The 14,625-nt window shown below is 43.9% G+C and overlaps 1 protein-coding gene across 7 annotated transcripts in view; it reads right to left on the bottom strand.

Annotated features, from left to right (window-relative positions):
• Window positions 1–14,625, bottom strand: part of CHD2 (chromodomain helicase DNA binding protein 2) — a 63,904-nt gene that overhangs the window by 28,566 nt on the left and 20,713 nt on the right. For 5 of the 7 annotated variants that reach the window (XR_003254946.1, XR_003254941.1, XM_026074518.1 and 2 more), the window contains 11 exons: window positions 14,502–14,588; window positions 7,907–7,968; window positions 6,400–6,522; window positions 5,932–6,081; window positions 4,868–5,001; window positions 3,990–4,215; window positions 3,035–3,135; window positions 2,323–2,367; window positions 1,989–2,164; window positions 1,163–1,287; window positions 290–506 (listed from right to left, as the gene is read on the bottom strand). Coding sequence is in view for 5 of the 7 variants with exons in the window: in XM_026074518.1 (XP_025930303.1) it covers window positions 290–506; window positions 1,163–1,287; window positions 1,989–2,164; window positions 2,323–2,367; window positions 3,035–3,135; window positions 3,990–4,215; window positions 4,868–5,001; window positions 5,932–6,081; window positions 6,400–6,522; window positions 7,907–7,968; window positions 14,502–14,588 (1,446 nt within the window). In the remaining 2 variants the exon portion in view is untranslated. Of the gene's footprint in view, window positions 1–289; window positions 507–1,162; window positions 1,288–1,988; window positions 2,165–2,322; window positions 2,368–3,034; window positions 3,136–3,989; window positions 4,216–4,867; window positions 5,002–5,931; window positions 6,082–6,399; window positions 6,523–7,906; window positions 7,969–13,292; window positions 13,414–14,501; window positions 14,589–14,625 lie in introns of those variants that run through there. The other 2 variants (XM_026074534.1, XM_026074527.1) reach the window with 2 other exon arrangements.

Raw genomic sequence — 14,625 nt, 5'->3', positions numbered from 1 at the left:
GCACTGTTGCAATCTTTACTGCAGACCAGTGCAGCAGTGGATTTCCAGACTCTCTGAGGGAAGCCAGTATTCCTGTGCTGCCTCTAAGGGGCAAGCTAAAACAGAGAAGACCCTGCAGTAGTGAGTTAAATCCAAGCGCTCAGTTATACCAGCTTGACCTGCCCACAGTGCTATCAGTTGGCCTCTCTAGTAGACGGTACATTACATACACTGCCTATTACACAGAAGTTGCCGCTTTGCACCCAGCTGCTCTACCAAACCCCACACACTTTGCTTCTGGATTATGTACCATGTTCCTGCTCATAAGGTCTCCGATGTAAACGACGACGTTTATCTCAGGTGCCCACACTTCAAACTCTCTCTGCCATGAGGTCAGAGTCGACAAGGGCACCACCACCAGGAAAGGGCCATACAGCTGATGCTGATGGAAGAGGTACGACAGGAAGGATATTGTCTGAATAGTCTTTCCCAGGCCCATTTCATCAGCCAGGATCACGCTGTTGTTCCTGAGAAGGAAGATAAAAACCATAAATTCTGTTTGTGTACGAGTTTGTGCCACTACTGATTTACTGTGCACCAGCATGAATAACAACCAATGACACAGACATAATGGCAGCAACGCAAAAAAATTCATCCAAACACGGCTGAGCAGATCCCAGAAACATCCAGACTGTATCTGGCAAAACAGCTTGGACTGCTAACAGACTATGAACGCTCCAAACTGGCAACCAAAGGCAAAAGGAGTGGGGAGTCGTCGGTCTAATTTACAAGGACATTTCTCAAAGACTTCAAGGAGCGTGTAGCATGTTGAGACAGAAGCACGCCTTTTTGTTCAGTTAGGGCAGTCAAGATCAGGACTGATACATCCTCGGCCTACACAACAGCCCATTACAAAATGCAACCAGACCAAGATGGGAAAAATGCTTTTTGTTTTCACACAGGATTTCTTAAGTTCACGCTCTAGACAGTTTCTGCTTGCCAGGTCTGCAATGCAACTGCACCTGATAACATTCAAAATTCTTCAAGCTGCAGAAGCAGGCGAGGTAAAGACCTCACTGGGGAACAAGAGGGCCAGACCTTACTGGGACAAAACCAGGAGACACAAAACGAACGTGGCCTGTTCATACTGCTGACCAGAGCATCACAGAGCATCCGTACATACTTGCACCATGAATGAGCGAGCCAGTTGAGGCCCTCCAGCTGGTAATCTCGCAGCTCCAGGTTCTCACCACCAATGTAAGAAGGCTGTTTCTTCAAGGCAACAAACCTAGGTCTCTGCTTCAATACCTGAAAAAGATGACTTCTTAAGTCCATTGAAGACAAAAACAAGGTAAGACTGAAAACTTAACAATGAAAAAAACATGCAAATCTTTTTATCAATTAATGTCCATCCACATTTTTCTGGTCAGCGCTTGTGTCTGTATTTTAGGCAACCATTCAGCAGCGCTCCAGTCCACCCTCATCAGCAACGGCAGATTGCAGACATGTTTTGTCTGCTTGCCCCCAGCTCTGACGATCAGGGCTGTGAGTCCCCCCAAGAGTGCAGTAAGCTGTACGTWACACACATTAGATAGAACAGCCCTCACTTTCTTTTTGCCTGTGTTTTTTCTCTCATTTTCTCCATCCCTCTCCTGCACTGTATCAGCATCTTGTAGGTTTCTTCTTTACCCAGGTGTGCTGTTTTTTCATTCAACTAATATTAAAACTTTGCATTTCTGCAGCACCTCCTGCTGAGGACCATGAAGCACTCTGAAAGGATTAATTAAGCCTCCCACTCCCCAGGGAACATAATGTTCTCATCGTAGACAGTGTAAATAAAACTGAAAGGGGTTCACATCTCTACCTAAAGCACTGTACAATAACAGTGGTTGGGAAGGATGAGCAAGATGTTCTCTGAAATTTATCCTGACAAAATTTCAGATTCCCACAATCTGTATCATCATTACCCAGCCTGAAGAAACTTGGCAACAAGAGAGAAGTGAGCAAACCTTGCAATCCCGGGTTGGAATAGTTTTGGAGTTGTTACGATTGTTGAAGCTGTCAATGCAGTGCTGAAATTTCTTGCTTATCAGAGCCTCGTCTTCCCAGCTGCATTCTGCATAGGGCAGCCCCATCCACTTACAGAGGTATTCGGGGTCATTTGAGGATGTTTTGCGACTGTTCGCTGCAAAGTATGCAAAAAAGCCCAACACTGAGCAACTGTGGTTCTGTGGCTGAACCACACATGTGGTTCACAAGGGCAGTCTGCACCACCCGTACAACCACAAGACAGGTCTCAGCTAACAGGAAAAGTTCAGAGGGGCCAAAAAAAGGCTCCTTTACCTGGGAACTCAGAATGTCCCGTTGCAGACTTGTTGGTCTTCACAGCTGTATTTAGAGACAGGAGGGAAGAAAGGGTTTAGTGTGCTGGCAGCCAGCAGGGGGAGCAGAGCGGACAGTCTGTCATCTCCACACACCACATACATTTTTGATAAAAATTTTATGGAAATGGGTTAAACAATTTTCCAAGCCCAATTCCCAAAGCAACTGGATGCTAACACCTCTGACTGACATTACTGTGATATTACTAGTGTGCTCACTAAGTCCCATTTTTATTTTTAATAAGTAATCATGAATTCTAACCCCTGAGCGGCCCTGTAGCCTAACCACATCCTTAACCACAACATCACAGAAAGTGGTCGTCACAGCAGCCAGGTCTGTACTTCTGCTCATCTTCCATCCAAAGGACTGAAGTCAAAGAACTTCAGCAGCAGCTACAAGTTCAATGTCCCCTTGGATGTATTATCCCATACTGCAGGTGGGATCACCAAGGAAGGAGAGGGTAAGTGATTAATACTGCTTGCAGATGCARATCTGTAAACCCAGATTTCTGTCCCTAAATTTCACACATTACAATATGTGACATCAGTTTCATTCCCCAGGGATATTGGGGGACAAGGAAGAAGAGGAAGCCATACACCCATTCTGCTGTGGTCAGAGATTAAAACTCCCAAATTTTACTTTACCCATTTGGAAAAGTGTTCTGTTCACTTACCAATTACTCTCTCCACTATTTGATACTGTTTGTTCAACTCTGAAGCTAGTTCTTGCTGGCAATTGAAATATTCCACATCTTCAGGTGATACCTTGGCCAGCCTTGATGCAAAAAAACCCCCAAAAAACAAAAAAAACACATATAATTCTGTAATGGCATACAATGCTCACTGAGACCACATAYTGAAATTCTACTTTGCTATACAGTTCTGTGAGTCAGTCAAGTCTCTGGAGCAGTCTACTGCTTATCTGACATATTTCTCGAAGCTTCTATAAATTGGTCCCATTGCTGGGAAGCAAACGTCAAAGATGCACATATTCTCTCCCTGTTAGATGGCTCTTTATTCTGCTTCAAGAATCAGTCTCAAAATCAGAATCAAGCAATCAGGGATAGAAGCTGCTACTCTAAATTCATCAGTTTGGAAACACACTGTAACTCCCTTTATAGTTGTTGGGGAGGTCAAAAATAAACTGATACAAAAACTTGCATGTAGAATAGCCCATAATTCCTTTTAGCAAGGCTGCCTTGACGCAGCCTGCAAAGCAAAATTCAACAGCCTGCCCTGCGATGAGCCCCTTTTCCGACACAGCTGCCTAGTCCAGCATGCAAGGTTTCACTGCTGCCTGAGAGCCTTCATGCCACCTCCTGGGCAAGGTGAATCTATGCATCATTTATTTGTTGTCAGCTACTCCAATTATTAAGCCTGGGAACTGGCAATATTCTGGATTTCTGCCTCTTATCTGTCTTTCAGCAATATCATGGCCACAGATATCATTTCTATAAGGGGGATGTTCATCAGCAGACAAAGAGATACAGGTCTTGTGCACTGAAAACAGTTGCCTGGGATGAAATATGGTGTGCAAGAAGAAATCAAATGGTTTCAGTCCTGACTATGCAAAGCTCTGGCTAAAAGAGATTCTCCCAAGGCCAAATCGCTGGCTGAAGTGAAGCATACCATTGCTTGATCTCCTCCTCTTTTTTCTTGAAGTTTTCTAGTTTTTTCAGGCCCTTCACCTTCTGCTGCTGCAGGGACTCTTCACTTTCCCATGTGCTATGGATGTATGACCAGCCCTTCCATTTGATCAGGTACTGAACTTCTCCCTCATCCTTTTCAGGGTCAAAGTCAGCACTTGGATTGCCATTGGCTTCAGTTGCATACACTGTGGTGGAAGCACCAGTGGCTGCAAAAGAAATCAGGCTGCAGTTGGTACCTTTGTTAACAAGCACTGGACATGAACTGCGTTAGAGCAGAGTTATTTTCCAATATATCCTTTGTGGTAGCACAAAGAATATCCTATAGATTCTTCGACTCCAAGACAGGCACACAAAAGTTTTCCATACAACAGAATCTTTTAAAATCTATCATAAATGCCTTTTCTTTAAATATCGCTCAAAGGTCTCTTGAAAATGTTCGAGACCATTCAGTTTTACAAAAACACTTTTGTAAGGGTATGAGAACAAAACATCTACTTTATTTCCATTATTGCTTTGTCAATGGAGCTATAAAAACTGACTCTATTGGAAGATTTATTTCATCTTTCAAAGAGAAGAAAAGCAAGAAGTCACAGAACAATGAATGCAGCTTTAAAATGCGTGCATGCTAAAAGAAAGCTGCCAAGCACAAAAGCTTGACGTTTAAGCTTTTCAATGCTAGATTTTACAAAAGCTTCTAGAAAACATAAATAAGAGGCAAAGAGTAAAGAGTGAAGAGCACTGAAATAACCCTGAGCCCCACCGGAGTATTCCAAGTTGCAAAAGCATTGCACCAGCTCAAGAGAAACAGAGCGTGCATGACTGCAATCAGAAATAAAGGCTTTTTCCAGAACTACGCACCTCCTTTCTTTCCAAGCCTGATGTCCAAGACTTTCTCAATAGTTTCACTGTTGTCCTGTTGTTCATCAGCTCCTTCCCCAGTCATCTCTATCAGGTCATCAGAATCCGTCTCAAAATCATCATCTTCTTTGTAACTGAGCAAGATCAAAACCAAACTGATAAAAAGCTCTTGACTTCTCCTAGCCCAGAAATACACAGAATGGCATGGGATGGAGCATTTATCCYAGGGTGCAGTGCATGTTCAGCACATGAATTTCTTAAGTTCACCATTCAGTCTTTGTCCCCAAGACACACAGATAGCTACACCGTATCAGACTAATATTCCATCTACTTCATATACTGCCTCTGAACATGGCCAACACCAGATGCTTCATGAGGAGGTGGAACAATCCCTGCAGCAGAAGCAATATAAGACCATCAACAGAGAAAGTCTCTTCTGTCCAGTGAAAGATTACTTTATGTTTAACAGTGAAGGTTGCAGAGCACTGAAAGACTGCATAGGTGCCTACACTGCCCTAGGAACTGTGTCTCACCTTTGATGAACACGTAGCCACAAAAAAATATCCTTTAAGTGGCTCTGTGCAAGTCCCTTATTAGGTGACTGCCAAAAGATGGGAAGGTGTATTAGCAAATGGATAATGCTTTACTTCTACCATGTCTCAATACCCTGTCCCAAGGCATCACTTATCAGCCACTCTCAGATGTTTGGTCCAGTCTGGCACAGCTGCTCTTTCTCACTCATTTCCATCTAAAAGTTTACAGTCCTTAACTTCATTTTTAGAGTGCTTCAGAAACACTAAGCAAACCTCCTCACACTTCTCTAAGAGAGACTGGTAAATATTCCCTGCCTTACAGATGGCAGAACAAGGTATAGAGAAGTCAGATGTTTGTAGTGTGAATCTGTCAAAAGAACCACATCTCAGCCTGTGGGTATTTACAGGACAGAGGAGGGTCTCTCTGAGGGGTCACACGGGGCATCAGCGAGTTCGGCAAGGAATTCAGTGAGCGCCCTCTTCCCCAGACCACCAGTGCTCATCAGCACGCAACCCCAAACTTCTTGATACCTGACATTTTTGGCTGCTCTTCGTCGAGTTTGTCTCTTGGGAGTCTCATCATCTTCATCGTCGTCGTCATCTTCAGATGAGTCTTGTTTCTTCCTCTTCTTCCCACGTTGGGGTTTGTGAGGCTTTTTAACACTGGTTTTGGCCACTGTTCTAAAATAATATTAATAAAAAGCTGTAATAGAGTGTATTTTACATAAAGGTACATTTTAACAAGTCTTCAAGAAAGCATGAATCTCAAATATTAGGTTCGTAGAGATTTAGTCTCCTCTAACTACCATGGAAACCACTGCATCACTCACTGGAGCATGAAATGGGTAAACGAGAGAGCAATGAGGTCCACTGATTCATAATCAAGAGTCAGATCAAAGAAAAGGCAAATTTACAGGCAAATAGAGATTGCCTTTCCACCCCAACACAGGTAGAAAAGACATACGCAGTAAAAGACAGATTGAACCAACTACTCCTTACCTCCTTTGGGTGGGTCTTCTTGCTTTAACTTTCTTCGGTTCAGGCTCACTCTCTGCACTGGTGCCTTGCTCCCCTCCATCTTCATCCTCTTCTTCACCAGAAACCTCTCTTTTCCATTTATTTCTATGGTCAGAAATAGGCAATCATACTTCAACACAGATGCTTGGCTAAGTAGATATCCAAGCTAAGTTAATGCTAGCAGGCCATAAACATGGGAAGAAGTTCAACACTGCAGTCTACTTGTTCAGGGTAACGCATTAGGGATTTTATGTTGTGATTCTCTGCTTTTAGGAGTACGCCTCCATCACCTAGGTTTTAGTTAGCACAGCTGCATTATTTCTTGAGTGAGCGCGGTTCTTAAAACAGTATATGTGGCAGAGCTGTACTTCTTACAACTAGATGGGCAAGTGCTCCGGTTTATTTATTTTTCTTTTCCACTTATGCATTTCTGAGATGAGCTGGAAAAAACTTAAGGGTGGTTTCTACATAAACAGACAATATTTATGGAAAGTGCTAAGCTTTCACTTGGGGAGGACAAGTCATAACACGCACACTTATATGATTGCCTTGTAACACTGAAAACAGAGCAGGAAGCTTCATGCCATCTATCTTTATGCAATTAAAGTTTCAAGGTTCAAAGCCAAATCACACTTTATCATCAATGGAAGGAAGCAGGTTCCCCGTGTGCAATCCAGAGCAAAGCTTCAGCTCCCAAATGCCCTTTGAAGGAGCCCTTTCTCTCTCCAAGGGGTATGGGGGGAATCCACAGTGATTATTCCCCTTGCCTAGAAGGGGTCAGTACTACCATGGCCCTCACTGCCCTTTACCTTCCTTGTTTTGCACTAGTATACACAACTGAATGAAAAATCAAATGACAAGAAACAGGAGAAAGGGAGCTGGACCACGTGGCATGTTGCTGTGTTTAAGTTTTCTCCAGCAGGCAGCTTGAAGCTCTCTGTAGTTCACTTCAGTGCTTAGAAAAACTAAAATGTACTTAGTAGATGGAAAAGGCAGTAAAATGTGACTGTGAGTGAACAGAGTTATGGCAAATAAACGTTCAAAATATCCTTTATGGAGGTCTTTTATTTTATCAGAGAATTAGATAAAAAAAGATAATAATTTGTCATTCTAACCTCCATTAATCAGAAAAGGTGGGTAGGGAGGAGAACTGGGAATTAAATTATTTTAAGCATCTCTGAAGGAGGATAAATAACCTGATGGGGAAGTGGAAGAGTGACAACAAAAAGTGAATCTGACTTGTCTGAACTCCCCATCACAAGCAGAGTGGAAAATAATAAGCAACAGAAAAGTTGGGAAATTATATCCATCTGTAGATCTACATTCATACTTCAGTTTTAATCATCAAAAATATTACTGAAAACATTAAATAATTTATTTTACAAGCTTTCCACGTTGACAATGCCCCTCAAACAACGGGAAACTACTTTTCTGCAAGATAAAATAAAACAAAGGGACACCACTCAAAACCCTCTCCCTAGAAACTTACGTTTTTTTCATTTGTTTCTGGCCTCTTCTTTTTGGGCTCTCATTTTCAGATTCACTACTTGCCTTCAATTGAAAAGAAAGAAAAAAAAAATCAGCTTGTAGGCATCACTCTGGATTGTCTCCTCAAGGAAGCGGCTGCAACGCATGCACACGGTCTGAGCTCGGGAACAGCCCGGCGGCTCTTTCCCTGCAATGCTGGAACGATGCTTTAGTGCAACCAAGCCGCGAGAGCGGCCAGCGAGCGGCTGCAGGGCTAATGCGACTGCTCTCTAGCGTGAAAAAAGGTAACTCAACAGAAAGGCTGAAAAGCTCTTGTACGACATCTGTACTGGAGTCACTGAGCTTGGCTATGACCCACATATCTCAGCACCGACCTCTGGTAGCAGGCAGATGCCGCCGCAGTGGTGGCACCGGCCAGGCAGGCATTTTGCCCTCTCTCCAGTGCRTGCAATGCCCCAGGGATTACAAAACCACAGGGTGAATTTGACCCACCAAACCTTGCACACTCGGGTCCTGGGGCTCAGCCGCTCCTAACTCGCCCTGCGATGTAGGCTGAGTATTATTTCTGCATTACCCTTGAGAATAAGGCAGCGTGACTTTGTGCTTTTTGGATATTCAGTACTTTCACACTTTCTGGAACTACTGTAAGGCTAAGGCTCAGCTATGTTACAAGGCTTTTAACTGAAAGTGCAGGGGCAGAATGCATTTTCATGAATACCCATACTTGCCATTTCAATATGATTCCTGCAATATTTGGGGGTTTTTTTAGGCTTGGTTCCTGTGATTGCAGAAGGCCTAGCTTCTGCAGTCACACAAATGCATTGTAATCTCTGTTTTCATTAGAGAAACTTCTCATAAGGAAGGGAATTTTTATAAAAAGACATTACTCTTTTCACAAGAGTGTCCTTGCTTTTCTGTTTTCTCCTCCCCCAGCAAAAATAACTGATGAATTCGTTTAGAACTGTGTTCTGCTGTTTTCGCTCCTGTTAATCCTCCAACCTCCATAAATCAAGTCCCTCTGGCTAAATATATCTAGAGATATTTGAACTACTTGCTGTAGTATTTTAAATGTAGGTGTCATTAACTCCTAGAGGTTGAGATAGCTAAAAAATCTTGGAGACAATCTCTTTTTTATAAAAACTAGTCAGTCATGAAAACAGGTCATCACAGATATAACACTCCTACACGAACAGATGATTTCTGATATACTTGCCATAGAAAACACAGATCAGCAGGAAGAAAGCCAAAGAAGCCAACATGAGATTTCTAAAATAGCATTAGAATGATAGAAGTAGCCCCAAAGACTGCTTGCTCTATGCATCTTGCTCATTTGAAATCTTCTGTTTAATATGGCTTCTTGCTGAAGTATTCAGAAAGCCACCAAAAGTGACCCTAGCTTTAGCTCTGAGACTGTGTCCATCATTCACACACTGGTACTTCGGTTTGCGCCTCCGGCACATCCACCCATCTTCCTCAAAACACCTAACAAAACTTACAGCCTAGAGCTGTTAATACAAGAATTTAGTGTAATGGTGTAAGCTGCAGTGTTAACGAGAAAAACCCAGGCACTGGAGAGAGAGCCCCTACACTTTATTTTTTCCTGTATCCTTTATTTCCATTTCCCAGCTTCCCTTTCACCAATGGAAATTCCCTTCTTGCTTCTGTCAGTGTTTCCATTAAAATAAGTTGAAGTATTGGATGCCATGTTAGACCAAAATCTTTGCTGAATCTCACTGTGTTTCGGTGTCAGATTTACAYGTGGCACAATAGCACCTTTTGTACTGTACCTTATTGTGAATGTGTGTTCATGTACCTATTTTTCTGCATTCTTAGACCAAGTGTCCAGGAAGCAAACGCCTGGCTAAAAATTTTGAGAGTCCCACCTTTACATCATAAGAGAAGCCTCCCATAGATTTCAGTTTTAAATAGCAACATTTAACAGCCTTCAATTTTCTTTTCATCTTTTAATCTCTTATCCACTTTCTGTAGCATGCTGCTTTGCCACTCAAATTTTGGAATATTTTTCAAGAGCTGTTCCTCAATACTCATTTACTTTTAGCTGTCTTTTGGCAAATCATGAGTAATGAGAGATGGATTTTTCTTCTGCTCTGCATCAGAGAAGATCAGATTCGGAGAAAACCAAATATGACCTTTGGTACTTCCTGAAACTCTGACATCACCTCTTTGCCAAAATCCTGCTTTCTGGGATTCTAGTGTTCACMTTCCTGACCCATCTTACTCTTCTTGCTCAGTCACTGTTTCTGCATAGCTGATGTTCATCTTTTAATGTCTAATCATCTTTTCCTCGTTCTTTCTGCCTTGAAAAAATTAACTTGTGATTCCATCTCAGCTGCCTTCAGTTGTGTTTTTCAAAGACACCRTTGTGTCTTTTGGCCGCATGTCAAGCCCAGCTCTATCTCCTCTGACACAGCCAGTCCCCGGCTTGAGTCATCTGCCTGCCTTGTGCTCCCACATCCTCCTGCCTGGATGCCGGGAATGCTGCAGCTGCGGCGTTGCGCATATGAGCCTGGTGACTCAGCCTCTGTCCTCGCCTACCGCGCACTCGCTTCTCCTCACTGACTCCTTCTGGCATCCTGACCTCGGGCTGCCAGGCTCCAGCCCCGGGTGAAAAGCTGCTTCCTACCATTTTACACAAAAATAATAATTAAAAAAAAAAAAAAAGGCATAAGCACATATTAGCAACCTCTTAATTCTGCTTAAGTCCACATTTCAGGACGCAGCTGCAGAACGCTCCGCTGACTTGCTCAAATCAGCCCCAGGGTGGTATTTGCACCTCCACCCTTGCGGAGCTTGTGCTTTTAACACCCCTTTATCAGCATAAACCCACAAGCTCTGGCTGATGGTGAATTCCTCAGTTAAGGAAATAATGATGATAACCAGAGGCTGAGAGCATGCCAGGTCCAGAGCTGCTGCAAGCAGGCGAGGCCCTACCACAGGTCTGGTCTACCCTGCAGCCTGCCACGGTCATGAGGAAGCACTCTGGCTGGGACAGCACGTGCACCTTATATTTTAATAGTGTCATCTCACCGCATGAYATGAACTGAGCTGACAAAAACTGTCTCCAGTCTCCACCCAGGGGTTTTGCCAGCTCAGTGACAAGAGGTCAGCTGAACATTTTCCACTCTTGGAGCCTGTACAACAACGCTGGCAAAACTGCAGCACAGAGCAGGGCTCGGACRGCACCTCTGGGGGTGCTTCAGCTGCCTGAACAGCCAAGAGAGAGATGACTTTCCTTCCGCAGTTCCCACTTCCCCTACTAAACCTCCTGGGCTGCGCCCGTTAAGAGGTGCACCACAAGTATGCCCARCTTATCCCTGCGCCACTCTTCCGGCTAGACTAGGAACTGGCCTTTCATGATTCATTTCCCACACCTTCAGCTGAAGGGATGTCTTCCCCTCCCTGTCTGATTCCTTCTGCCATCTAATTTATTCTTTCTCTCTCCTAGCATTTAAAGAGGACACACTTTTACTAGATTAATTATGATGTATTTTGCCATGGACCAACGCCATACAAAACATAACAATGCTGTGTATGTAGCAGCCGGCTGAGAAACACAGAGCATCAGCTTTAAAACTCTGGTCCTACAGCTTGTCCAAAGGTGTTCTCCCTGCCAGCCCAGGGCAGGGGAACGGAGACTCAGGCAGCGTGGCATGGTCCAGATGGGCCTCTTGCACTCACACTGCATGCTAGGAGAGAGAAAAACTCGCTAAAACAGAGCCGAGACTGTATTTCAGACTAAGGACAAAATAAGGATTTGTTCATTTCAGGCTTAACAGAGGCCAAAGTCTAATGTCAGCACCGAGAAATAGTGAACGTCCCTGAATTGTTTTCCTGTTTCTTTAGCTCTGAGAGCCCTCTGGTTTTGGTGAGGGTGCTGTTTTGAATTGTTCCAGAAATGCTGGAGAATCTTAGCTCACCRGGTTAGTTTTCTTATGTCTTCTCTCCCCTGGTGATACTGAAAGTGACTGAACTTTCAGCAAAGATGTGAGAAAGAGCATTAATAAAAATGCAAATGTGCAGAACTTTTTTTTTTGCCCATAATAAACCCAAATGTGTTCTGTGAGCACCTCTGGCACTTGACACGTGGCCTTTCTTTCATAGAAGAGATGCACTTTGCAATTTCTTACTTATTCCAACCACAAACCATTCTTTTTATGGCAAAAAGATTACGTCTGCTTTGTGCACATTTATTTCTTGACTGCGTCAGAATATTCTGAAAGGCACCTGCTCTGAATATCTCACTTCCCCTTACTAAAACCTGAAGCTGATTAACTAACTGCAAAGAGAAGGCAAGGGCAAGTACTGTTTTTACTGAAAACTCRCATGTGTTCCAGTTCCTGGAGACAGCTCTGGTCTTCTGAAAAACTCTTTACCCGTATGCAAAACTGCACTTTCACTTCCCCATCTCCTAGCCCACACCTCAGCATTGATTAGAAATTTTCACAGTCTCTGATTACTGTTCAGAGACTTACACAACACACCCGATGGCCTCAGTGCAGTTCCCAGAAGGCAATCATTTCCAACACAAATACAACCCTGCCTAAACCAGAGGTCTCAACAGACTCCCCAAAAACAAACCACCACCGCCTACACACACACAGACGATCTCCCCTGATCAGAGCAAGTCAGAGGGCAGCACGTGGGGAGGTTTGAAATGCTGCAACCTGGGTAACTCTCGCTCCGAGGCTGCAACGCCGCCTGAGCAATGTTTTTCACTAATACCGCAGGGAAGGGAATTATTAGGGAAGAAGGCAGTTAAAAGCTCCTAGACACTGTGCTGGAAGTCCCAAACGGCAAGCGACAAGAGCACGCCACTGAGCCACTGATGGCAGGCTTAACTCTGAAAGGTAAAAAGCCCTCTTAGGAGTGCCCAGCACCATGAATTCCTGCCAACTTCAGYAGGCACAAGGAGCGCTCAGCACCACGCAGAATCGAGCTATGCTAATTCCTCCCCTGAGCATTTAGGTCTTCTAAAATCAAGACTTTCCGTCTCCTGCTCTTTGTGAGGCCCCAGCACTGTGCTCCTGACACGTCACACCCTCCACCAGACTCTGCTGCAGATGGGAGTTGCCCTACAGGGATCGGTCAGTGCTGCRTTGGGGGCAAAGAGGGAAAGGGGACCAATTTTGTCAGAGACGTTATTTTTGGCTTTGCTTTACATGATGGTGGAATTGGGTTTGTTCAAAGGATTTTTTTTTTGTTTTTTACAATATTTTGTGGTATAGCAAAGTTTTTACATCTCGGATTTTTTTTTTTTTTTTTTTTACTTTATCGTACCTTAAGTAGTAGGAAATGAAGATATTGAAAAAGAAAACAACATTTGCAAAACCACGTAATATTGTAAAACAAAAAAAGACGGGACTTACCTGAGCCCCTACAGGGCACTCGGGTCTGCAGCGGAGGTCTGTGGTGGGTGTGACATCGCCAGCACAGTGCATGCTGGGGCATCGCACAGAGAGGCGGCCAGCGAGTCTGGGCTTTGCCGAACTTGAAAAGGAAAACAAAAGCTAAGTCAATGATGTGCTACAAGCCCCTTCCTAACCTGCTGCTATGCGGGACATCCAGCACAGGAGTCTGGGACGGGGGACCTGGGTGGTGGCGCTGCAGGTGACGCAAGTCTAAGCGATAAAGCACCGGAGCCAGGAGCCGGAAACTGGGATTCTGCTCCTGGATTTGCCGCGTGACTCTGACCAAGTCAGGTCCAGATTTACAAACCTGTGTGCGCAACTGTCAGACATCCAAACGCGTGTTTCAGCACCAAAGAACAAATAGCCGGATCTTCAGGGAGCACCACTGGGCTCCAGCTCCTCTGAAAATCTGGCTACTTATTTTCAGATTCCCAGCTGCACATTTTTGTGCCTACCTTTAAATCCCAAGCTGCAAAAACTAAGCCCCTCTCTAGTTTATTTCCCCTCCTCTACAACTATTTAACCTTCCTGAAGGTCTGCAGATGAAAAGTTTTATGCACAAAGTCTGTAAGATGTAAATGAAGGTAGCTAATCCCTAAACTTTCAGAAAAAAGTTCTGATAAATAGAATAATTTAAAGGTTTATCTGCCAGGTTCTAACAACTGTCACATTCAATTGAAGCATAAAATACTCCCAATATTCAACCAAAGAAAAGTGACGGTTCATAAAGCTGAACGCACAGGCAAATGCATTTATCACTGTGATCCATTCTGGGATGGACAGCAATGACTGTTTTATTGTTGTGAGGTGTTTCTGGGAAGTTTCCTTTATTCCTGGTTGGATTCATGTTGGTGTTTTTACACAGACTCGTTCTCTCCAGTAGGTGTTTCTACAGCAGAGCATGACTTGCATTAAGCCCCATTCCAGCAATCAGATCAGTGCATGCAGATCTTATAGCCCACGCAGGGTCCCACTGACTCCAGAGGTCTCAGCCAAGTGGATCCAGCTGCGGGACTGGGACCTTAATTGTGAGCTCCAACATCTGTGAACCAGGCTAGAACTCAGCATTTACAAGGAGATGCAGATGACAACTGCCTTTGTTCTTTTGGGTGCTTTTGTTTGTTTTTATATGTTCAGTAATCCCTCATCCTTTTTTTTTTTTCTTACCTCATCTTTTATATTAAATCGCGATGGTTCTTGTCTGCTTCGGTTTGACCTCCTAACCCCATAAACATCAGGATATTCTTCCCACATCTGCAAAATAAACAGACCATCAGAAGGCCTGCTTCAC

This window comes from Apteryx rowi, unplaced genomic scaffold (assembly GCF_003343035.1).
Source record: "Apteryx rowi isolate R43461 unplaced genomic scaffold, aptRow1 scaffold_11, whole genome shotgun sequence".
NCBI classification, from domain to species: Eukaryota; Metazoa; Chordata; class Aves; order Apterygiformes; family Apterygidae; genus Apteryx; species Apteryx rowi.
The sequence above is the reverse complement of the archived record's forward strand: the minus strand, read 5'-3'. Positions and strand labels throughout refer to the sequence as shown.